The 25586-nt window shown below is 41.8% G+C and overlaps 1 protein-coding gene across 1 annotated transcript in view; it reads right to left on the reverse strand.

Annotated features, from left to right (window-relative positions):
* Window positions 1–3511: 3511 nt before the first annotated feature.
* LOC145392989 (mitochondrial protein C2orf69 homolog) overlaps window positions 3512–25586 on the reverse strand; it is an 87314-nt gene continuing 65239 nt past the window's right edge. Inside the window, exons 4-6 of the mRNA XM_080267294.1 lie at window positions 17909–18353; window positions 3958–4086; window positions 3512–3667 (exon numbers count right to left, since the gene is read on the reverse strand). Of these exons, the coding sequence (XP_080123420.1) occupies window positions 3512–3667; window positions 3958–4086; window positions 17909–18353 (730 nt within the window). The remainder of the gene's footprint in view (window positions 3668–3957; window positions 4087–17908; window positions 18354–25586) is intronic.

Raw genomic sequence — 25586 nt, forward strand, 5'->3', positions numbered from 1 at the left:
AAACCAGCACAGGCTCAATCCAACTGGAGCACCTTAATTACCCACCACACCACCAGGCACCATAATATGGTTATATGGTTACCACCCGGCATAGTAAATAAAACGATTTGGTTTGTCACTCAGTGTAGAGCCATCCATACGCACAAGGAAGAGGAAAGAATGAAGGAATACTCACTACTGTATGTAATCAAATGTAGAGAACAAAAAGTGTTAGATCTCAACTAGTGATGGTCCTAGTGTGGTGGACATCATAGAAGTACTCATTATTTTATTATGCAGAAACAAGACAGTGACTTGGAATGCCGAAAATACGTATAATAAGAGCTGCTCAACAGGTAAGCCAGTGCAAATATGGCAAAATAAGTGTAAGATTGCATCTAAGCCCCTAGTGCAGTGAAGATTTGTAGAAATAAATAATTTTGTTGTGTAAAAACAAAACAATGACTTGGAATGCCAAAAATATGGGATACTCATCTTGTAAATAAGCTTAAATCTCATCTATGGAAGGCCCTAGTAATGCAGACTCTCATAAAAATAATTCATTTTGTAGTGTAGAAACAACACAGGAACTTGAACTGCAGACATAAGTGAAATACATGAAAATCAGTACAAAAACAACCGCATACACTGTAACCACTGCTATTACCAAGTAAAGTGCAAGTGCATAACAAGTAGTGCAGTGTGCGATATTAGGCGAAGTGATAAGTTTTTTTGTGTGATACTTCTGACTCGGAACTGTGTCTGGCATGGGCATGGTGCTACTGAGGGCAAGCCTATAAGTCGTAGTCGTCTTCTTCTTCTTCTCCTCCTACTCTTCCTCTTTCTTCTTTTTTTTTTTTTTGTTATGTGGTCATAAGCTCCCTCCCTGTCCCCACTAAACTCATGTTATACTGACCTCACTATATGATAAATCGCTATGTGATGGGTTTTCACTTGACATAACCTCACTGCATAGTGACGCATGACTATAATCAAATACTGAAAATGGATACAAATTGCAATTCTGCTAGGCTACCACTGTATATGAGCTCCTAGTCCACCCAGTGGGTGGAGGTTAACAGATGTCTTCATTGACAGCATTACTGTACTGTGTCATGCTGACAAAACTGTCACCTGAACAGCAGCTTAAATAGCTGATGATCTGTTCAAGGCCAACCACATCTAATTATATAATTTCAGGTGTAATCATGTCCAGTTAGGTCCAAGTAGGTCATTAGGCTCAGCCTGGCCCACTCAACTCAGTTTACCACCATTTTGAGCCACTCACTTCCAGTTAGGTTAGGAGGCGGTGGCTGAATCGGTAGAGAGGCGGCCTGCAGTCCTGATGGACCCAGGTTCGAATCCTGGCTGGGGCAGGGAACAGTTTAAGGATTTGAATTTCATAAAAAGCAGACTTTCCTGATCTACCAGATGACCCGCCGACATGTCATAAAAATACCCTCGCTAGTACCAATACACCAGTCCTGTATGAGACAGCCCTAGCATGTATTCAATATGGACGGTGGGTGTTAGCGCCGAAGTGGTGACATGTGGAGGTGTAGGAGGACTACTGGGCCTTGGGATAGGCTACTGTCCCCAAGATATAGGCCCTGAAGCCTTTGCCCAGAGTTGGACACATTAAAAAAAATAATAATAAAAAAAATAATAAAAAATAAAAAGACTGGACAATATCTTGAGCCACAATGTCCAGTCAGGTTAATTAAGATTGGATGATAAATCAAGTCCAAGTAGGTTCAATCAGATCCAACTCTGCCCATTTTTGTCAGTAAGTCCATTCAGGTCACTAACATCCAGGTAGGCAGTTGGGTCAGTCTGGGTCTCATCACAGTGCATCAGCTCAACTTCCTGTAAGTTCAATTAGGTCCAGTGATCCAGTTAAGTCCACTGAGGTCATTCACATCTTTTCATGCTCAGTCAAGTCAGTGGGCATGATGTACTGGGATGGTGACTGGTAATGGAGAGTGATGAGGGGTGTACAATACTATACAGTGATCCCTTGGTTACTGAGTATAATTGGTATTGCGCCTTGTGCGTGATGACGAAACTGTGCAATAATAAAGGCACAGAACCTATGGGATTTATTCTAAGTGGTACCAGGCACCCCACTTTTAAACCCAACATTTCCCATTTACAAGAATTCACACCCACTAAATACATTCATACTGTTATGGTAAGTACCAGAAATGCACATAGGCATGGTTAGTCTAACAGAAAATGATGAAAAGGACACAATAAGGATGAAATATAAACCATACAGAGACCTGATATGGGCTTGAGGTAAGCGGTCTGAGGCTAAGAGGAGGGGAGATAATGGTCACCACCACCTGGGATTAACTCCTCAAAAAAGGCCTCATCTTTGAATCTCTCAAAGCCATAAAAAACCACAGATTTTGCACCATCATTGTCAGCAGAAACCAGCTCAGAAGCATAATAACGAAGTTTATTAGCCCAAAAATGCATGACAGCAAGAGTGCTGATTTTCAACTAGCACTGACCATGCATGTTACTATAACCAAGGTGTGATAATCAAGGGATCACCATACAGTGCGTGCTGTGATGGGTGCTGTAGGTAGGCCAGTAAGGTGTGAATCAAACGTGAGGGAAGAAAAAATGGGCTAGGTGAGTGGAAAGGAATGTGTGGGGTAGGTGAGATAGTTTAAAATGGTAGTAGTGGTGGTGGTGGTGGTGGTGGTGCAGGGCAGAAGCACATCCAGTAAACACTAACATTGTATGAGGTGTGGCAAAAACAACAGGAACAGATTTCTCTTGGAAATATGTTGAGACACAGTAGTAGAAAAAGGAAGGGTGGGTGGATGGACTGAGCAGGATGGGTGGGGATGGTGGTGGGTGGTGAGATGGGGTAGGGGTAAACCAGACACTGTTGTTTGGCCAGTTTGTGCATGGTAGTGATTTCCTTTAAAATTCAATTCAAAATTAACAAAAAAGCAAGTACTGTATGCATGGCTCTCATACTGTATACCTGGTGTCTTGCAACAAAAGTAAAAAGGTGTGTCAAACCTTGTCATGTGCAACTCTGTACATGATTCGTTCATCAATTTTCATCCCTTGTTAATTTTACAATAAAAGTCATAACAAATAATTCTTTACTAATTAATGAGGTACGCAGGACCTGGTAGTAGGGAGAGGAAACTGCACTAGCAGAAAAGTCTACAAGTGCTGAGCAAAATGGGTCATACATCCATTCCCTCACCTTCCAAAGAAAACACAACTGTTGTAACTAGTATTAATTTTCTTATACATATGGTCAACTAATTTTTCATTAACTTAACATCTGATATTTTTCAAAATACCAACAATGTACATATATACTTATACTGCCTAATCAACATAAAACTACTGTATACCATAAAATATCAACTCCTAGATAATTCAGTATTTCCCCAAAAATATACCCTGTTATAGAACCAAGGAAACAGAAAAATGTGTACAATCAGCTGCTGTATGATAATACATGGATTTTTGTCACTAAATATGTATTACATTAGCCTATTCAGGCAAAATCATTAAGGATTTTAAAATGATTATATAGAGATGGTTCCAAATTTTCAAAATGAAGATTATAATGAACTTGGGCTCCAGCACGGCGCAAGACGTTGTGAAAGGCCTTACACTCTTTTCCTATCCATGGGCGCAGCTCGTCATGCACCTAATATAAAAATGCAAAACCTTCCAGTTATCAAAAAAAAAAAAAAAAAAAAAAAAAAAAAAAAAAAAAGTTCACTGATAGCCAGTCAAAGGTAGAGAAAAAACATTTTCTTTAACCATTTTAATAGTGGAATCTCTGATAACATTTAAATACTGGCATGCAATAATATACAGTACATGCATACAGCAACATCTTTTTTATCATATTTGTACAAAATATTCACAACTGTAATTAACATTAATATAGCACACAAAAGAAAGTGTACATACTAAAAGATTAATGAAACTGACCTGATATGGGGTAACATGAATGTGGATGTTAATTTGCCTGGCAGCAAGGGAAGTTAGGATGGAATGGGTAGTGATCCAGGTATCCCGTCCTCCTGCATGACCTCCATCCAACCAGTACATGGCAGACACCTGTAAAAAAAATAGCAAAATACAGTAATCTCTCAACTATCCGGCGTAATTCAGCCAACCCCCATGTCAGATGTTGCAGAATGCCAGATACTGTATAGGTACCCCCAGTTGGCTATCCTAATGGCGCTGAGCTATATAATGTGTCATTACCCTAAGCTATCCATCTCGACCCTCTACCCTAAAAACTTTCCTACAATATTACCCATGAGTAAAAGATTAAAATCAAGCATTAAATACAATACAGCACTGATACAGGACATATAGCACAGTAACACAGTATAAAATATAATCATAATCATGCTGTACTTACCCAGTGTTGGCATTCATGGAGGGTTGAGTAGTACACTAGTACACTATACAGTACGGTGCACTTAATCCCATGCGGGCAAGTGGTGAATGGCTCCAACAAAGATTACTCCAGCACTGAGGGGGTAGGGGGACAGGCTAAGTCACAGCACTGGGGGTAGCCACCACATGGGTCACAAATGCACAACGCACAGATACATCCTCACTATACGGAATCCACAGGAAAGACTGACAGAACGACAGTAGGCTTGGCGTGTTGGATGGGCCACTCTCACAATGGACTCTGATCGGCTGGTATGTTGCGGGGTCTGCCTGTGTGCCAACTGGGTCCCATGTCTGAGCCGGATGATACACATCACAGCCGAAAAATGCACAGTACCGCCAATGGCTTCTGTTTCTAAGCCTGATATTGCCCAATTTTGCTGGATACTGTTTTTGATGAAAGTTAACTGAGAGATTACTGTATAATCATTTAAAACTAAACTTGTACATGTATATGAACAACAAACTCACCTATATTGCAGCTAACTGGGTGACATCAGGAAAGCATTATGGAAGACACAAAACCTATGAAAAAGACGAATTATGGTTGACACACTTCCCAGAGTCACCCATAATTAATGATCCCCTAAGTCTGTCCTAACCATCTCAAACTGGCCTTCAATGCTTCAAACCACAAAATCAACTAAAAATGTATTGTTCTGTTAGTAACTTGAAATAGGAAGGTAGACTATACCATTGCCTAGACCACATTATTGCCCCATACCATCATTCCACATGATACCATCACCCAGGCCATCACTCTACACCAAAGCCTAGACCACACCACCACCCACACCATACCATCATCTCACATTAATGAGCCTCTGAACAGTCATGTGGCCAGTGTCGCATGATATACACTCATGCAGTAGCAAGAAATGGTCTATCTGGCCAAGTCTGGGCCTGAATCCTGTGCTGCAGTAGATCTAACTGCATTTTGGCAACTTTTACAAACTGATTAATTGTATGCCTACCTTGTTGCAGCCAATCTGAATGATGGGGAAGATGCATCACAGGTGAGCTGTGTTGCAGTGTTGTGTGTGTGTGTGTGTGTGTGTGTGTGTGTGTGTGTGTGTGTGTGTGTGTGTGTGTACTGTTACATACACACACACACATACACATACACATACAAATACACATACACACACACACACACACACACACACACACACACACACACACACACACACACATATCTACCAGACTACCAGTATCTAACATTATACAATGGCTCACTATCCAATAATTTACCAATACTGTACTGTACTTAACCTATGATAAGATTTTAATGCCATCGCTCACTAATGTTCTCCCACTTACCTGGGCCATATTTGCTGACTGTAAGGTGTGCATTGCAATCATCAGCTGTCAATCCAACATGGTAGACTCATAAACATTACTCTATCTGTACAGACTCCACTTTTCAGTTATTAGTTCTGTGTTACTGTACACTGTACAATTTGTACTGTAGGTACTGAACAGCTTTAGGTGTTTGTTTACTATTATGACTGGACACAAAGTTGGGGAAGGGTTGGGTAAGTCACAGAGTAAAGCTGATCCTTTGGTCAAACCAGCGTTTATTGTCTGCTGAGAGTGCATCGCTACCGCCAGCTGTCAATCTAACGCAGCAGACGGATGCTAACCTACCGTACAGGAAATTCCAAACCTTAACCTTTCTCACTGAGGGTTCAGCATCCACTACCCTACCTAATTATTCATCTATATGCCTACTGAAAAACCACGGATAAAACATATCCACTTCAGTCCAACATCCAAATACAAGCACTCACTTACTGGTACTTCACACTCCACATGTGCAGCCTTGCTGACACGCTTCAACATAACCTAGGACTACATTTAACAATTTCCCATATGCTCCACGTATTTTAGTACCGTTCACATTCCTTGGCTGTCATCCCTGTCTTCTGCCTTCTCCTCATCCATGACAACTGCATATTTTCTTTTCCACTACTAGACCTTGCAGTGACTGCTGGTCTATGCAACCCTTCCCCTCTTAAATCCTCTGGTTAATCCCCAACCAATTCCTCTCTATGACTATATCAACAAGTATCAAATCATACGCCTTTGTCTTTCCTACTACACTGAGAAGAAAACTGCCACTATGACTGCCACAGATTCATTTCTCTTTACCCTTTCCCTTTGTACAAGGGAATTATTATGTGTGACTTCCAATCCTTTGACATCTACCTTCCTCTCTAGTCAGTCTGTGCATCCTCTAGATCCATTCAGCCACTATCTCTTCCTCATATTTCTACATTTTGCCACACACTCCATTAACTTCTGGTGCCTTCCTCATTCTGACTCTCTTCAGTGCCTCACAAACTTTCCTCCAACTAATCCCTTCTTCGCTACTTGCCTCTCTTCTCCCTATTGTTCTCTAGTTGCTTACATATACTAGCAATGCTTTCATTCTCTGTATTCAGTATGTCATTACAATCTCTCCATCTGCTAACTTACTTTCTCCCTCTTTTCCATTAGTATTCTATTGTTTATATCTTTCATCTCTCTCTCTGCTGATAAGAAGCCTACATGTGGTGACACTGTTCACATTGGGTGGAACAGCAGTGGTCCATTCAGGAGCCAAACCTCCTTAAATTTCCTTGCACCTCACTCTGAGAAGGGCCCTGGTCCAACCTTGCTGAAGCACTGTCTACTTCAATGGTGCACCAGATCCCTAAATGTATGTCTTGCATTATACCAGTAGGATGGCTTCACACATAGCATTTTTTTTTTTTTTTTTTCAATGCAAGGAAGAAGGAACTAAAGGCTAGAGGTCTGCAAATTATTCCCTTAAAGAGAGAGAGAGAGAGAGAGAGAGAGAGAGAAATTCAAGATCCATTCATTCTGAGATGCCTGGACACACTGCATTTAAAAGGCTGGAGGTCACAGGCTTTAGGAAATACAGAAAGAGGATGACAGTTCCAGAGCTAACCTGTTGCATACATGAAGGGCTGGGGGTGATGGTTGACTCTGGTATTTCAGAGCTGGACAGAAAAGGGGTCAGAGTTTGCAGTTAGAGAGGTACTATGCACCCATTGTACTGATGGAGGGATGCAAGCAAAGAGTTCAGAGGAGCAGTGACCACAATGCCGTTTCTTACTATATGTGAATTACGAGGTTGCACAGGGCCCCACCGAAGCTACAAGGGGGCCCAAGAACTCCCATTATTGGCTTTTTTTAGATATTAAAATGTGTTGGGTCACTCTATATTCATGAAATAAATTTTGTAGGGGGTATGGTGGACCCACCAATTATTGTAAGTGCCATAAGGTGAGTAATGTAAGTAATGTATTTAAATAAGAAACTCCCGAAGTTGTACTCGTTTCTCCCGAAATTTTCAGTCAGAATCTCCTGAAATAGGAGCGTTCGCAGTATGGCACAGATACTAGATACCGCCAGGATATTTTATTTCCAATTTTATTTTGAGGGCAATGCAGAATGCTCACATATGGGTGTTTTTTTTCATAAAAATATTATGTACAAATTTTTCTCATTCATTTAAGGTGAGTCCTGTGCCTAATAATGAGGTCACAAAATACTTTGTGATGTTATTCAAATGTTCTGTGGTGTTGGCTATATATGTCAAAGGATGAAGATTTATCAGTTTTACACATTCATTCATTCATTCATTGCCAGACGCCATGTATCCCAGACGGGGTGGCCAAGGGCTTAGAGTTAATTGTTTTACAGGGAGGGGCACTAATCCTCCACCAACCCCACTTGACGTACATATGTACGAATATTTCTTGATTCATACTTTTATTCAAATACTCCCAGTGGTCACCAGCAAAGGTATTAAAAGAAAAAAAATAAGAGTCTCTTCAAAGAGACTGCAGTTCCAATGGACAGAGATCGCAGGGGCAAAAAGACAAACTCGGCAAAGAATCTGATTCATCTCTCAACTCATACGAGCAGAAACTTTTTTACTATCTGAAAAGCAAATAATATTTAATATATGTCTAAAATATTATTTACAGATAATATGCATAAAACTGCTTATATTTCATCAGTACCAACCACTATAACCATAGCTAAAATCTGTCATGTATAGGGTAAAAAACGATCAGTACGATTAAGGGGCTATAGTGAATTTGTCTTTATATGAACTCACACCATTGTAAAGTCAAGGATATTGCTGCCAAGTCAAATAAGCAGATTTATCTGCTATACAAAGATGGAGAAAGCCGTCTTGGCTCCTGAGGGGATACCAGCCTCCACCTGCTCACAAAAAACAGACCCAAAATGGTCATGAAGGGGGCTTAGTGTTACATGTACACTCAATCCTTAAGTAACACGTGGTTGAGTAACACGTTTTTGTTCTAACGCGGTCAGCATAATGAGACAAGTCATGTCAACACGCGGAAAAACTCGAGCTCATGCGGGAAGTCAGCTAGCCTGGGGACGAAATTTGAAAGCCGCGCGCTATGACGTCACCCTCTAACCTCTGGGTACATTTCCTGGGAGCATATTTCCATTCTGTATGGGTATTTATCTCAGTACCACAGCCAGCCACCTCAGCCAAACAGCCCTAGTGAGATGGGATAGATTAGGGTAGGTTAAAGTTGCTGAAATTTTGCCCGGGAAGCACAGTGGGCATATTTTCATGAAAAACCTTTGGTTAGTTTTGAAACGAATGGGCAACCGTTGTTCCTGGCTGAGGGTTCCTGGTGGTTTTTATGAATACGCATACAGAATGGAAATATGTTTTCTGGGCAAACTCAAGGCCGAACGGTTTGACGAAATTTATGGGTTTCGGCAATTTCAGGGGACAAAATGGAACGACAATGTATGCTAATCAGAAAAAAAAAAAAAAAAAAAAAATCCTTGCGTTCTCGTAAGTTACAGTTCAGTTCCACATTCTTCGTTTGATATCATGCTTCCCAACACATTTTGGACCAACTGGGCATATGGTTATCAGTCCTTTCTCATGCCTCATCTAGTTCTTACCCACAATTATCATGGATTTTGCAGTTTTAAGGAACGAAATGGAATGAAAATGTTTGCTAATTAGAGGAAAAGTTACTCTTTCGTCCATGTGTTATCGTAGCGTTCAGTTCCACATTCTTCGTTCGATTTAATGCTTCCCAACACTTCCAACTAACTGAGCATACTGTTATCAATCCTTTCTCATGCTTCACCTAGTTCAACCCCACACTCATAATGGGTTTCGCAGTTTTAGGGGACGAAATGGAACGAAAATGTTTGCTAATTAGAAAAAAAATACTTTCGTCTATGTGTTCTTGTTAGTGTTCAGTTCCACATTTTTTGTTCGGTTTCGTGCTTCCCAACACATTTAGGACCGACTGAGCATACGGCTATCAAGTCCTTTCTCGCGTCTCACAGGCTCTACCTCACAGTCATATGGGTTTTGAGTTTTAGGAGATGAAACTGAACGAAAATGTTTGCTAATCACACACACACACACACACACACACACACACACACACACACACACACACACAAAATACTTCTGCTCGTGTGAGCATTCAGTTTCACATTCTTCGTTCTTCTTCCTGATAGTCTTATGTTTGTCGGATTACTTCTGGGAGGTAAATAAACGTTACATACTAAATCTGTTTCCCCCATCGTTTTAAGTTGTATTCTGCTGTCAACTTGTCTGACACATCAGGGTTACGGCGAAATTAGGGCCTGTCTTAACCAAAGTGTTTAAACTTGACCTAACCTAGCTTAACTATACCTTATAATTTAACCTAATCTAACGTAGCATCCAGTTGGGAAGTTGGGAGACGAAAATCACCTTTGAGTACATCAAGACAATCATGTTATGGCTTAAGGAACATGATGATAAAAAGTGGGAAATTTTTCAGCAGGAAAAGGTAATTTACCACCCTGAAAATAGTCAGAAAAATACAGAAAACAAACTGGAGGAACATGAACTGAATTGGTAAGGTTCTTCCACTGCTTTAAGCGTACAAATACCAAAATGGCAAAAGAAAAAAAGAAAAACTATAGCATAAAAGAAAGCACCATCATAACTATTTGGAAGGACAGGGAGAAGATAAAGATCGTGCGTAGGAAGTGATGAAATCCTGGCAGCTGTGAAGGTTTATATGTTGTCCTGAAACTGACTGAGAAGCTTATAGGGCGTTATGTGGAGCGTCAGAGAAAGCAAACTCTCACTTTTACCCCTTTTTACCATCTTACCCCACGTATTTACCTCCACCTATACGCACCATCAGGTAAAACACTGAAAGAGATATAACTGTTGTAATTAAAAACATCAGTGTTATTAAAAATGGCATTAACAAAAACAGAAGTTGGACTGGGTCAACACCACCTCCACTGAGTACCCTTTTGTTGATACGTAGCTCCACGGTATTTTACTCCCGCCCCCCAACCCCAAAGTTGTTGTCAAAGTTTCGCCTTCTCATATCATGTGGCCTTCGGGAGAGACGTTAGGCTGTATAGTTAGACTAAAATTTACGGGTCTGACTGTTTCAGGGAACAAAATGGAGCGAAAATGTTTGCAAACCAGAAAAAAGGTACTCTTTCATCCATGTGTTCTCCTGAGTTAGCGTTCCGTTTCACATTCTTCGTTCGGTATCGCTCTTCCCAACACATTACTCTTCGTTCGGTATCGCTCTTCCCAACACATTTCGAACCTATTGAGCAGTTTAGCCATATGTTTAGTTTATCAGAAATGCGTTGGGAAACGCGATAACAAACGAAAAATGTGAAACTGAACGCTAACTCACGAGAACACACGGATTAAAGTAATTTTTTCTTGTTAGCACAAATTTTCGTTCTATTACGTACTCTAAAACTGCCAGACCCATAAATTTTTGTCTAACCATATGGCCTGAGGTCTCTCCTGAAAGCCACATGATATGAGAGAAGGCAAAATTTTGACAACAACACTGGGGTTGGGGGATGGGAGGAAAATACCGGGGAGCTACGTATCAACAAAAGGGTACCCATCCCAACTTTTATTTTTGTTAATGCTATTTTCAATACCATTGATGTTTTTAATTACAACAGTTATACCTCTTTCAATGTTTTACCTGATGGTGGGTGCAAGTGGGGGTAATTTACATGGGGTTGGGTGGTAAGAAGGGGTAAAAGTGAGAGTTTTGGAAAGTTGCCAGAACACATTGTACCATTATACATGTAAACATATTGTCTGAGTGACGCGGATTTGGGTACCATGGTCCTTGTCCAGTCTCTATTGTCCGCGGTACTCAAGGACTGAGTGTATATAGTTCCACATTAATTGCAACATCACAAAAAACAGACCCATCATGGTCCTGAAGGGGGCTTAGTGTTACATGTATATAGTTCTACATAAATTGCAACAGATACTGTATATTATTGGTTTGTTATGTGTTTTATGATTTGCACCTTTGTATGGATGCTAGTGTCATTATGTTCATTTTGTGCAATGGCCTAATTTATTTTTTCATTCTGTCCAATGGCCCAATATATGTTCATTCTGTGTAATGGCCTAATTTATATATATATATATATATATATATATATATATATATATATATATACACAGTAATCCCTCCAATATCCGACGTAATAGAGCCATAGGCAGGTCCGGATAGTGGTCCCGTCCGGATATTGGGCCCCAGCTTATGGACTTGTACTTATGGACCCTAACTCTGAAAAACACCTATACAACTCCCTCTGGACATACATTGCACCTATTTAAGACCCAAATCACACCAATAAGGGACATAAAAGACTGAAATAAATGCAAAAGAACCATAAAATAAGGTTTTAGAGGTGAGTTTATACAATATTAAACATTCTGGGTACTTACAAGTCCCTTGCTCCTGGACTGGTTTGAACCGCCAGTTTGCAGTCCACAGTTAATCCTCTGCACTCTAAATTCTAATTTCTTAACATTGCACAACACTGTAAATTCCTGTGTGTTCTAGTGGCAAGGTATTGCAGTTTATTCACTGTTTATTCACAAAAAACAAGCACCTGTGGCTTGCACTATTATGAGTATCTGCTTTCCATCGGAGTTAAGCTGTGACTGTTGATGTTGGTGGGGTAACAGAGTTGCCAGATCGCAACAGCCACATTACCAATCTCCTCAACTTTCATTGTCAAATATAACTTTTCATTACCAAATTCGTAAAGCTAGCATATATTCTTCACTAATTATATATACAAGTGGAAATACATGTAATCACTCTCCTTATAACTAACACCATGTTGATTATTTTCACACTATGTAGGGTAGCAGATTAATCAGAAAGAGCAAACAATCCACCATCTCCATCCTGTGTATCCTCATACATGTGAAAAATCCATTTGGTAATGCATTATTCTAATTCATTACCAAACGAATTTTTCATTACCAAATTGGCCCACAGTTGGTAATGAAAAATACCAAATGGCAACCTGACAGGGGAGGGGGGAGGGGGAGGAAGGAAGGGGTGAAGGGACCATGGTGTAACAACTGTTCGGCGCCAGGCGGGAATTTCAAATTATGGGAGAGAAAAAAAGTCAGATTTTTTTCGAATTTTTTGCGGTTTTTGGCCCATTTTGGGAATATTGGATCCCAGGAGGATTATGTCCGGTTAGTGGGGATGTTCGGATATTGGGCGTTCAGATATTAGAGGGATTACTTATATATATATATATATATACAGTATATATATATATATATATATATATATATATATATATATATACACAATCAATCCTCGTAAATCGCGGCAATTTGGGTCTGGACCATTGCCGCGGTTTACAAATTCCGTGGTTTATAAATAATAACTCTTACATGAAAAATGAATTTGGGTCTGGACTTTGGCCAACCACCCTCCACAGCACCCTACCTACACCTATCTAGGCACCATCAAACACAAACATACAAATTTAGGAATATTCAGTGCATGTATTTAACAGAAATAAGCATTGTTAAGGGATCTCACCTTAATCCTATGACGATATTGCTTAAGTGAATGGAATGGGGTGGTGTTGGGAAGAACTTGGAACCTCTCAGCACTTGTTCTTCCCAAACTCTTTCACCAGCTTTGAAAACTTCTCTCCCTTCTCAACACGACAAATGAGCTCCAAACATTGACTGTACAACAACGGCGGCTGCTTCTTGATGCCATACTGCTTAGAGCGCTTCATTGGGGGTTCGGGAGGGGCCATGGAAGGTAGGAGGCGGGGGGGGGGGGGGGGGGGGGGGGGGCACAAAAAAAGGCAGGTGGCTCACGTACTCCACAGCAATGGTCCGTAGTGTGCGGACTGGCGGGAAGAACAACAACAACGTGGCGGCATTAGTATGCACATCTGCCACCAGGGACAGGTGGTGATTGGTTGTTGGGTCGCGATTTTCAAATTTAAGGCCGTGGTTTACGATTCTCCTCGGAATAGGCTCACTTTGGTGCCTAGGTCCGCAATTTTCGTGACTTAACAGCGATTTAAGGGTGCCGGCAGTCTGACAGCTACTTAGCCATGATTTATGAATCCATGATTTATAAACACGCGATTTATGAGGATTGAGTGTGTATATATATATATATATTTTTTTGGGGGAAGGGATATTTTTATTAGTATTATCAGTTGCAATGTTTGCCTAAATTTTGATTCCTTAACAAGTTTAACATTTCCTAAGATTTAAAATAAACATTTTAAGGAAAATGCAGCATCTGTCTCATTTATGTGCATTTGGGAGATGTTATAATGCAGATTCAGTAAATCCTGTGGGGGAGCCCCACTGTGTCCCATTTATTATCATTTTCTTTAGGTTTAAATTGCTGTGGTCAATTTGAAATGTTTGATGGGAATTTGAGAGAAAAAAAGATGTTAAGAGTTTTTCACGGATCTAGCCTCTTTTCCTCTTTAAGTGCACCAGATTGATGCATTTAAATGTTAAAGGCGTGCCCCCGGACCAGCTTAGAGGGTTTGGAATCCCCTCACCATAGTTTCACAAAATAAGGGTCCCCAAACAGCATTTTGCATAGGGCCCCCAAAGGATAGAAACAGCACTGAGTGACCATTGAAGTTTGCTATTTCGTTCGTTCGTTTCTGAAGGCTCCAACATGCTTGCATGCGTTGGCTTTGGTCACCCAATGGTGGTTCTCCATGCTGAACAGTCTCTATCAGTTTCTCTATTCAGTTCATTATCTCCGAGGTCACACTCAAAGACCTCGTCCCAAGTCTTTTTCAGTCTACCTCTTGCAACCCTACCCTTAACATTAAAACTTCTCACTTTCTGCACCTAATTACCATCCACCATCCTCTCCACATGCCCAAACCATCTCAGCCTACCTCTCCTCATCACAACACCAACATACTCCAGTCTCATCCTACCTTTCAACTCTTCCATCGTAAACCTAGCCCACCCAGGCCTCACATTCAGGGACACACTACACATCCACCTAATCATTCTCATTTCTGTACATCTGAGCCTGCAAATATCCTCTTCCTTTACTGCCCAAGTCTCGCTACCATGCAGCATTACAATCTTAACACATGCTGCATACAAAGATCCCTTAGCATGAAGGGAGACCCCTCTCAATGTCAGGAGATGCAACAGCTCCCTGAACTTCTTCCAACCACTTCTCACTCAAGCCACAGAGCTAGCTCCTGCCCCACCTCCAGCACACAACATCTCTCCCAAATAACAAAAATTCCACATACTCATAGACTCACCAGCAAGCTCAATCTGTTTGCGCCTGACAATCTCCATATGCTCTCCCCGACACACTGCACACACGAAGTCTGCATTATCTCGCAGTCTGCCTCTAATACCACTACATCTCTTATGCACCCACTTATCACAAACACTGCACAAGATGGAATTACTTCCCACGCCCTTGTGGCAAATTGCACATGGCCACTCTCCCTTGTCTTTGACAATATCAGCACCAGCCCTAGATACCATTACTTTTGTTTTATCTGCATTCACTCTTAAGCCCTTGAGCCTCATACCATCTCCCCACTTCCTAAATCTTTCTTCCGCCTCCCCTTCATTCTCTGCAGTCAACACCAAATCATTAGCATACAACATCTCCCATGGGATTCCATTTCTGAAGTCACGTGAGAGGGCTTCAAGTACCATGATAAACAACAAAAAGCCCAAAACTGCCCCCTGGCACACAGCAACATTCATGGAAAACTCATCATTCAAATCTCCATTCACTCTTATCTGGGTGCAAACACCCACATACATGGCCATAACCACCCTAACCAGCCATTCCTCGATCCCAAGCTTTCTCATTGCCCACTTCACCACCTCTCTAGGGACTCTGTCCAAAGCCTTCTCCAAATCAACAAAAACAAAGTACAGTTCCCTTTTCTTTCCTATATATTTTTCCTGAAACTGACAAACAATGAATATGGCATCAGTGGTCCTTTTGCCTGGCATAAACCCAAACTGCTCCTCATCAATATTCACTCTTCTCGAATCATAACTTATAGAACTCTCTTTGTTACCTTCACTATCTGGTCTAAAAGCTGTATGCCTCCATAATTTCCTTTTTCTAGGGCATCACCCTTCCCCTTGTACACATGTACAATTACACTCTTCAGCCAATCATCTGGGACAACATACTCATATATAACCATATTTACCAGGTCAGTGACTGATCTCACTCCTTTATCTCCTGAGGCTTTCAACATTTCAGCAGTCAACCTAGACACATTTGCTGCCCTCCCCACCTGCATCCTGCCTATTGCCTTGTTAACAGTAGCAGCATCAATCAAAGGCCAAAGGTCAAACTTTGGATCTGCTGGCTCCAAACCTTCCCTGTCCCTGGCAAACTCCTCAATCAACAACCGGTGTAATGCACTCTCCATGCATCTTTAATATCCCCACTGTTCACTACTACCCTTCCTTCATCATTCTTCACACACTGCTGACCTATGATATCCCTACTATCCCTCTTTATCTTATTTGCCACCTTAAATATTATATTCTTCCTTTCCACATGATTTAGGTTATCAAGTAAGAGTCTCTGTGACTCAGGCTTCGCCCTGTAAACCTCTTTTCTAGCCCTACACTTGGCAGCCAATTATTCTTCTGTTACCACCCTTCTTCCATTCCCAGAGAAGCCTCCTTTTCTCCTTAACAACAGCTTCCACACCCACATTCCACCACAAAATTACTTTATGTCTTGGTTGGCCTCTTGTCCATCCACATACTGAATCAGTAACTCTCAAGAAGTTGGTCTTGAGGGCTCTGTACTGTTCATTAGCACTTGTCAACATATCCCAGTTCAGCCACCATTCTCCTCATCTCGCTATACAAGGCATTCTTCAGTGCTTGATCTTTCAGCTTCCATATTTTCCTCCTAGGTGCACAGGTCCTCTTTTTCATCACCAGTTCCTTAAGCACCATGTCACATATCAATAACTTGTGTTGCTACACACACTCCTCACTCCCTATAACTGTAACATTCCTCACTCACCTCCTATCAGCCCTCCTGACCAGTAAAAATTCTATCTGGCTGCTATTTCCCCCAGACTCATATGTAATCGACCTACTCTCTCTCTTCCTAAAATGTGTGTTGCACACAATCAAGTTCATTGCCTAATCAAACTCGAGTATCCTTTCCTCTTCTTCATATCTTGTACCATATGCATATCCCCCATGTACTCCTTCACATACTTGAGCTGCTTCACCCACATGACCATTTAAGTCCCCTCCCACAACTACAATCTCATCATCTCCCATACCGCTTACTACATGTATTAAGTCAGCCCAAAATCTATCGTTCTCTACCTCGTCCAAGCCTGCCTGTGGAGCATATGCCAATATAAATGCAACCATTCTCTCAAGGAACAAAATTTTCACAAACTATTACCCTGTCACATATTCTTATAACATTCATGACATATTCCACTCATTTCTCCTTAACTGAGATATGAAGGTTTAAAAACACAATTTTCACGATTTTCTCAGGAATGCCTGTCTATGGAAAGGGTTCGCGGGAATACTGTATGTGCTGGACAAGATGGGTTCAGCTGAGTATAACTGCCATTTGCACACACGCACGCACACACGCAAGCATGCAACCATGCACGCGCGTGCGCGCACACACACACACACACAAAGGCTTCCTCATACAAATGTTAATGGTGAGGTGGCTTTACAGTGAGTGAAAAAATTAATGGTTTCCTCTAAGCCGGGAAACCATTTACAATGCTGGGTGGTATCCATATAACCAGTCCATTCATGTTCCCTACGTGTCAGCAAGTGGGTTGATGAAGGGTTAGTGCCCCTCCCCATGAAACAAATAACTCAAAGTCAAACAGCCACCCCTTACGGAATTATGGTATCTGGCTATAGACTGATTGACAGACTATGCAACTCCAACGTAAGAGGTGTTCTCTAAGTCAATATGAAATTTTCAAATGGCAGGAAGATTAGAATAAAAAAAGATGTCACTGTATTTAAGAGGTTAAAGTTCATTAGACATTTAGGGCAACATTAAAAACTTTCAATATATCAGTAATTCCTTACCTTATTTATAAAGGAATGGAGTACTTGTTCTTCATCAAGTTTCACAGTTTCCAAGAAGAAAAACTCAGTGATCAGCTGATTTAGAACAACACATCCTTTGCTGAAGCCAATCAGGGTTAAACTATCATATTTTGGTTCTGCTACTCCTGATACATTTTGCACAGAATTATCGTCTGTCCATATATTGGTGGTCACTTGCTGTTTTGTATCTATACTCTCTGGGCAGCTCTGGGAGCTCTGCTGTTCAATGACATCACTTGGCTGGCTTGTTGTATGAGAGATAGTGTCCTGTTGTGAGCCACTCTTCACTTTTGCCACTTTCAAAGCTTCTGATATCAAGGAAGCAAGATGAGCAACTGCAGTGCTAGAAGGCTGGTGATTTGGTGCACCAACACTATTGCTTGTCACAAAGTTATCATAACAGCTGAATGTCTTCTTTTCCATTCTGAAAGACAAATGCAAATAAGGATCAATAGTATGTTAAATGGCAGCTGACAGTTACTCTCACATTACTCTCTTACAGCTGTAAGAATTTAAGGCTATGTTACCACAAATCAGTACATAAAAGGGTAAAGACCCCTCTAATCTCCTCAGTGCCATTACATGATTGAAAAACCTTCATTCACCTCATGGGGATCCAACATATTCACATGGCAAGGCTGTTGTTCCAACTGGTGCATTGATCTGTTGTCCCAGTAAGACAAATGAGAATGTACAGAATGGCCAGCAGCAACCAGGTGCCTCCTGGCTCACCTTACCCAAACCTGACACAAGTGTGACAGAATCAACTTAAATGTACTGTACATCCAGACAGCCACTGAGATGCAAATGTTTGGGTAGTAACTGACCTAATCAATGCAACTGTGAGGGAGGATTTACTACAAGATAACTGAATGAAGAGTGATTGTGAATGTTTATAAGGGAAAAGAAAATGCACCTGAGCACAGCTGCTACAGGGATAATACGTTGTTAGACCAGATCATGAACACTGCTAAGAGGACATGAAAGCATGATTAGGATGTGAGTGGAAAGAAACAAGCTGCAACTTAGTTTTGTGCAGGTAATGATTTGGCACATGGTGTTCATGTGGACAGTCAATTACAAAAGTTCAAAAGAAAAAGGAGAAAACTTTACAGTGCACCCATACCCCAATTTCCGGCAGTGCTGTATACCCGTGGGAGTGTTCGGACAGCAAGTATGTTGGATACTGAAGCAATTTTTTCCATAAGATATTGAAGAAATGCCAGAGATGCATTCAAGGCCAAACCCAAACTCTCATATACCTTGCTTAATCAACAAAGACTGACACAGAAACACAATAGGCAATGTTATCATCCTCATAAATAATACTATTGCTTAAAAAATGGGACAGAAAACATCACATGCAGAAGGTGAGCCAGTGGGAGGGAAGCTGACAGCCAGGCAGGCAGCAAGCCATGCGGGGGCGAGGGAGGGCAGAGGGACAGGGAGGGGGACAAACAGGGGTGTGGGAGGGAGACAAGTGAGGGTGAGGGAGGAAGAGGGGAAAGGGAAGGGCAGGGAAACAGGGAGGGCAACAAACTGGAGTGGAGGAGAGTGGGGGGAGAGGAAGGGAGACAAGAATGCCAAACTGCCCTACTACCCCCCACCCCCACCCCATCTCACTCACTTGCTTACACACTCACCACCCCATCTCACTCACTTGCTCACTCACTCATTCTCTCACTTTTTTATTCTCTCACTCATTCACTCACCCTTTCTCTCTCACTCACTCCCTCATTCATTCACTCACTCTCTTTCTCACTCACTCACTCTCTCACACACATTATGGCAATTTACTGATGACAAATGAAAAGTCTATATACAAAAAGTATATTTTCCTACTAGGCTGTTCCCAAGGGGTGTGGAGCTGACTCAGCTGTTGCCTCGGAGTGTTGGCCTGGCTCAGTTGCTGGCATGGGGATGGTGGTGGCGGCGCAGAATGTGGCGATGCAGGAAGGTAAAGTGCTGGGAAGTGCAGAGAGCTAGTGCGCTCAATGACAGACACAGTGAGAGTGGACGAGCAAAGCAGGCAGCGCACAACGTGGGGAGGGGGGATGCCTGGCAGCGGTGATGGTTGGACATGCGCATTTCAAAACTAGGGAGCAGGAGGGTGTCAAACTAGCAAGGCGACGGCTGTTCAGACTGTTTGGATTATGGGAATGTTCCCCTATTTCTTTTGTTCAGTTTAGTGAATCATCGGCTATCACTGCGTCGGAAATCGGGGTATGGGTGTACCTAGGTTTTGTGCATCGAGAAGGCATCCAACGGAATGCACGGAGATGGTGTGCTGGACAATAAAAAGCTGGATCCAGAAGAGTGGCTGGTTTGTATGGTAAGGAAAACGTATGGTGCCCCATGCACGCATGAGAATGGATTAGCTGAGAGTGAAGAGATTACGATGACAATAAAGGCAAGCATGCACCTGGGATCTGTTAGGAGTACTCCTCTGATCATCATAACAATTTAAATACCACTGTTACCCCAGCATCCTCTGGACATGAACCCAGTGGACTGCAGTAAATCAGCCACTTCAATTAGATGTTCTCAGAATAATGCTGTAACCGATACGATCGTCCGAACTGATATACAGTACTGCCGATATTTGCATTTCTTCCCCTACATCAAACCGATATCAATTTGACTGCTGATAATGGAATATTGGATGTGGATGGAAGAAGCATTAAAATGCCTTTTACCGAAGATTTCGTTCAATATTCTGCCTAATTCTCTGTGAATGTATGTTGTTTCCTTGACCCTGTTTTGCAGCTTATTAGAGAAGTCTTACTGAAAACCATTAAAAATTCAGAATAATAAGGGTGAGAGAGAGAGAGACCAATTTATGGAAAACGGCTGTGAATATGCCTCCAGGTACATTCTGAGGTAAAAGTTGAGAACCTCACTTTTTAAAAAAATTAAGATATGTTGAATTTGAATGATCTGGTTCCCAAACCAAATTTTGAGTTTTTGTACTAATTATCATAAACAAAATGGCCAAGAAACTGCAATTTGGGGGCAATTTCTCTAAACTAGCATTTATATATAAAATACCCTATACAATGAACCACATGAAGGATGGGGATTCTGGATAGCTTTATTACACAAGTGTTAACATATACTGTACACTGTACAGTAGTATGCAGTACTATCTATCTACATATTGCCAGACACCATAATCCCGTAAGGGGTGGCTGACTCTGAGTTACTTGTTTTACGGGGAGGGGCACTAACCCTCCGCCAACCCACCTGTTCACACGTAGGGAACATGTAATGGTGGGTTATATGGTTACCAACTGGTGTTGTAAATGGTTTCCTGGCTTACAGGAAACCATTTGGCTTATCACTTAATGTAAAGTCACCTGAAAAGGAAAGAAAAGTAATAAGAACTGACAGAAGATGGGACAAATAGGAAGAGAAGAGAGTAGACATAGAAAAAGAATGATAAACGTGAAGCACGAAGTAGGCAGCACTACATCAAATGAGTGGATGATGGTCACCACCATCATATACCTGTAGTCAAATTTGAGACTAATAAATATTTCCTTTTATTTGCATGCAACGATAGATCCAGTAGTTACCTTGAAGAGGCCTTCAACTGTTCACATCTCTCTAAACTTTCTTAACGCTAAAGGAGATCATATGACTGGATCTGGATTAGCTGTGGTGTGAGTGGAGAGTGGACTACTTGGGCAAGGTACATCGGAGCTTATTCTTGTAATGGCATACAACATGGGTATGAGGGCTCACAATTCTTGTGGTAAAGGCATAAAACAAGAGTATGAGGACTCACAAACTCACCTTGCAAGCCCTGTGGTGACTTCTGTTGTGAACCATTCTGTCATTTGTTGCTGAAGCATGTAAAGATTGCCATGCTGAGCTTTCCACAACTGCCACCAATGACAAGCCCAAATAACTTACAGAACTGGTATGCTTTCTGACACAGAAACGGTTTCATAATCTCCTGACAGATTTTGCTGATAGAAAATCTGATTATGCGAACTTCATTTTCTGGTGGCAGCATATGGAAATGGTCTCGTTACTGTTGCAGGTAACTTGAGCCCATTGTGATGGTATCTGGGACTTCTTCCGTCTTCATTATTTCAGTCAGAAGTTACTGTACTTCCTGCAATATGACCATCTGAACTATGCAAAATGGGGGACATTACATCTAGCTGAAATGCACCAACTTCCTGAGGCCATAGCACCAGAGTTTAGAAGATGAATTTTGTTGTCAAGCTATCCCGTCAAGCTTTCGATCAAGTAGATCCAGATCACACCATGGAGGGGATATATGGCACATGAAAGAAAGGTGGTGGAATTATTGGTTTCACTAAGACAACATCAGCACTGTGCAGGTGGACCCTGTCATATAATCTGAGGTCACATATATCAGCCATGAGCTATGTTATGTACGACCATTGTCTTGGAAATACAAACTTAACAATGAAGCTACCAAATCATATCAAAATTGTGACAACAATGATGAAAGTGCCTACATATTGACCTTCCAGGGGTTAGGTATGTTTTCAGTTGTTTCACAACCAAAGTCACTGCAAAACTATCTATCTATCTTTCTATTGCCAGACGCCTCAATCCCGTTTGGGGTGGCCACAAGCAAATTGCCTCCACGTTGCCCTGTCCCCCGCCATTTCACTGCCCCGTTCCCAACTCACATCCCCCTCTCTAATATACCTCTCCACCCAATCCCTCCATTTCATCCTCGGCCTCCCCCTCCCTCTTCCCCACTCCACCTCAATCACATACACTCTCCTTGTCAGTCTTTCACCCTCCATCCTCTCCACATGGCCAAACCACCTCAGTGTATTCCTCCCAACGCTTCCTATCACATCCACATCCACACCACAACGCTCCTTTATATCCTCATTTGTCAGCCGACTCCACAGGCTCCTCTTAAATAACTCATTTCCACAGCTCTCACTCTTGACTTGTGTCCTTCCAGCAACATCCAAGCTTCACTTCCATACGTTAGAGTTAGTATCATAATACTGTCATGTAGTAACTTTTTCACTTCCATGCTCACTTCCCTGCTTCTTATCACTACTTTCAAGGAACCAGCAACCTTTCTTCCCTGCTGTACCCTTTCAAGCACTTCACCCTCCAAACCTCCATCCTTACTCATCACACTACCCAAGTACGTAAACGTACTCACATTTTCCAATACCTCACTATCCAACCTCGCTGTACATTCACTGACTTCACCTCTCTCAAAGACCATCACTTTACTCTTCCCTACATCCACCTTTAGATTAAGTTTCTTACACACTCTCCCAAACTCATCCACCAAGCCTTGCAGCTCCCCTTTGTCTTCACTCAACAACACAGTATCATCTGCAAACAACAGTATAGGTAGTTTCCAAACACTACCCTCTCTCACCAGGGCCACTCCAGCATCCACTACCCTACCTTGTACCTCATTTATTACCCCATTCATGTACAGATTGAACAACCATGGAGACATGACACATCCCTATTTCAACCCAACCTTCAAAGAGAAAAATTCACTCAGTTCACCATCCTCATGCACTGCAGCCTTAGCACCATCATACATACTCTTCACAGCATTCAACAACTTCCCATCTACTCCATATATTCTTAATACTTTCCACAATCCTTGTCTATCCACCCTGTCATATGCTTTCTCCAAATCCATGAAGGCAGCATACAACTTCTTTCCCTTCTCTAGAAACTTTTCCACTAAAGATCTAAGAATGAATATCTGATCTACACAACCTCTTCCATTCCTAAAGCCTCCCTGTTCTTCTCCAACTAATTCCTCTGTTCTTTCTCTAACTCTGTCAATAAGTATCCTACCATACACTTTTCCTATTATACTATGAAGACAAATGCCTCTATGATTACCACACACTTCTTTTCCCCTTTTCCTTTGTACAAGGGAATAATTATACCTGACTTCCAATCCTCTGGGACTATACCTTCCTCCCAGGTCAATCTGCACATTTTCCACATCCACTCTACTACTATCTCTCCCCCATGCTTCAGCATTTCACTACACACTCCATCAATTCCTGGGGCTTTCCCTGATTTAACTTTCTTCATTGCTTCCACAACTTGTATTCTACTGATTTCTTCCTGTCTTCTCACCTCCCTCCTTCTCCCAGTCATTCCCCAGCCACTTATACTCGCATTACTTCCATCCTCTATGTTCAACAATTCCTTAAAGTGTTCTCTCCATCTGCTCACTTTTTCTCCCGTCTTCTCTAGTAATCTACCATTTTTATCTTTCACTCCCCTGCTAACTTCACTTCCACCCTGTCTTACTCTTTTCACCTCTTTCCAGAACATCTTCTTACAGTCCCTCCACTTTACACTCAAGTTCTTTCCAAATTCCTCATCTGCTCTCTTCTTACTCTCTCTTACTAATCTTTTCACCTCTCTCTTTCTTTCTACATATAACTCTCTCTTCCACCTCTCAACTTCTTCCACGCCCCTATTTCTCATCCATTCACTGTATGCTTTCTTCTTTTGTGCCACAGCCTGTCTCACCTCTTCATTCCACCACGCTGTTCCTTGCACAACCCTCCGTCTTCTCTTCATCCCACACACCACATCACATGCACATATTTCTTCTGTGAATATCCTGCACACATCTTCCACGTCCCCCACCTGCTCCAATTCATATTTGCCTAATCGTCCCTCCACTTCTCTCTTATACTCTGCCTTTTTCTCATCCTCTTGTAACCTTTCCATTCTCCTTACAAATACTCTTTCCCATCCTTCCCTTCTTCTATTTCTCCATCTTAATTGGTTTGTGATTCTGGCCACCACCAAGTAGTGGTCAGAAAGTCCACTCCCACAACCTCTATAAGCTCTTGCATCCATTACACATTTTCGCATCCTTTCATCCACACACACACATAATCAATCATTGCCTTCCTTTCATTCAGTTCACCACCCACCCTTCTCATCACTCGCCATGTACAGTATACCTGTGGATCAATTTGTGCCTGAAAAGGGTATTGGGTATCACCAACCCCCTCCCAGCACAAATGTCCACTAACGCACTGCCATTCTCATCTATCTCAGCAGGCACACCCCACTCACCAACTATTCCATCCACCTTCACATTCCCTACTTTACCGTTCATATCACGAATCAAAAACACTTTCTCATTCCTTCCAAGCTTTTCCATGCACACTTCCACATTTGTCCAGAACTCTTCTCTCACTCTGCTTGCACGATCTTGCATTGGCGTACACACACACACAATCGCCCACATTTGTATTCCAACTTTCATCCTTACCCACACAATCCTTGACCCAACTGATCCATACTCTCTTACGCTCTTCTTCCATCTTTTACTCACAACTATTCATACTCCTTCTTTTGCCCTCTCATTCTCACCTACTCCTGCACATATACCCCATCCATACTCCCATTCTCTCACACTCTCTATTTAGTTTGTTATTCCACATACATCAACTTTCACACCCTCAAGCACCTGGAGATCTCTCTCTCTTTCACCTCATCATTCGCTCCCCTTACATTCCATGTTCCGATTACCATGTCCTTTGTATGGTCCTTGGTCATCATCTTTTGGTCAGTGCTTATTGTTTGTCTTTTTAGTTAGCTGTTTTCCGGGGAGGGGCACTAACCCTCCGCCAACCCTTTTAGTCGCCTT

The sequence above is a fragment of the Coenobita brevimanus genome, chromosome 23 (genome assembly GCF_032717465.1).
Source record: "Coenobita brevimanus isolate Jiangsu-jjx chromosome 23, ASM3271746v2, whole genome shotgun sequence".
NCBI classification, from domain to species: Eukaryota; Metazoa; Arthropoda; class Malacostraca; order Decapoda; family Coenobitidae; genus Coenobita; species Coenobita brevimanus.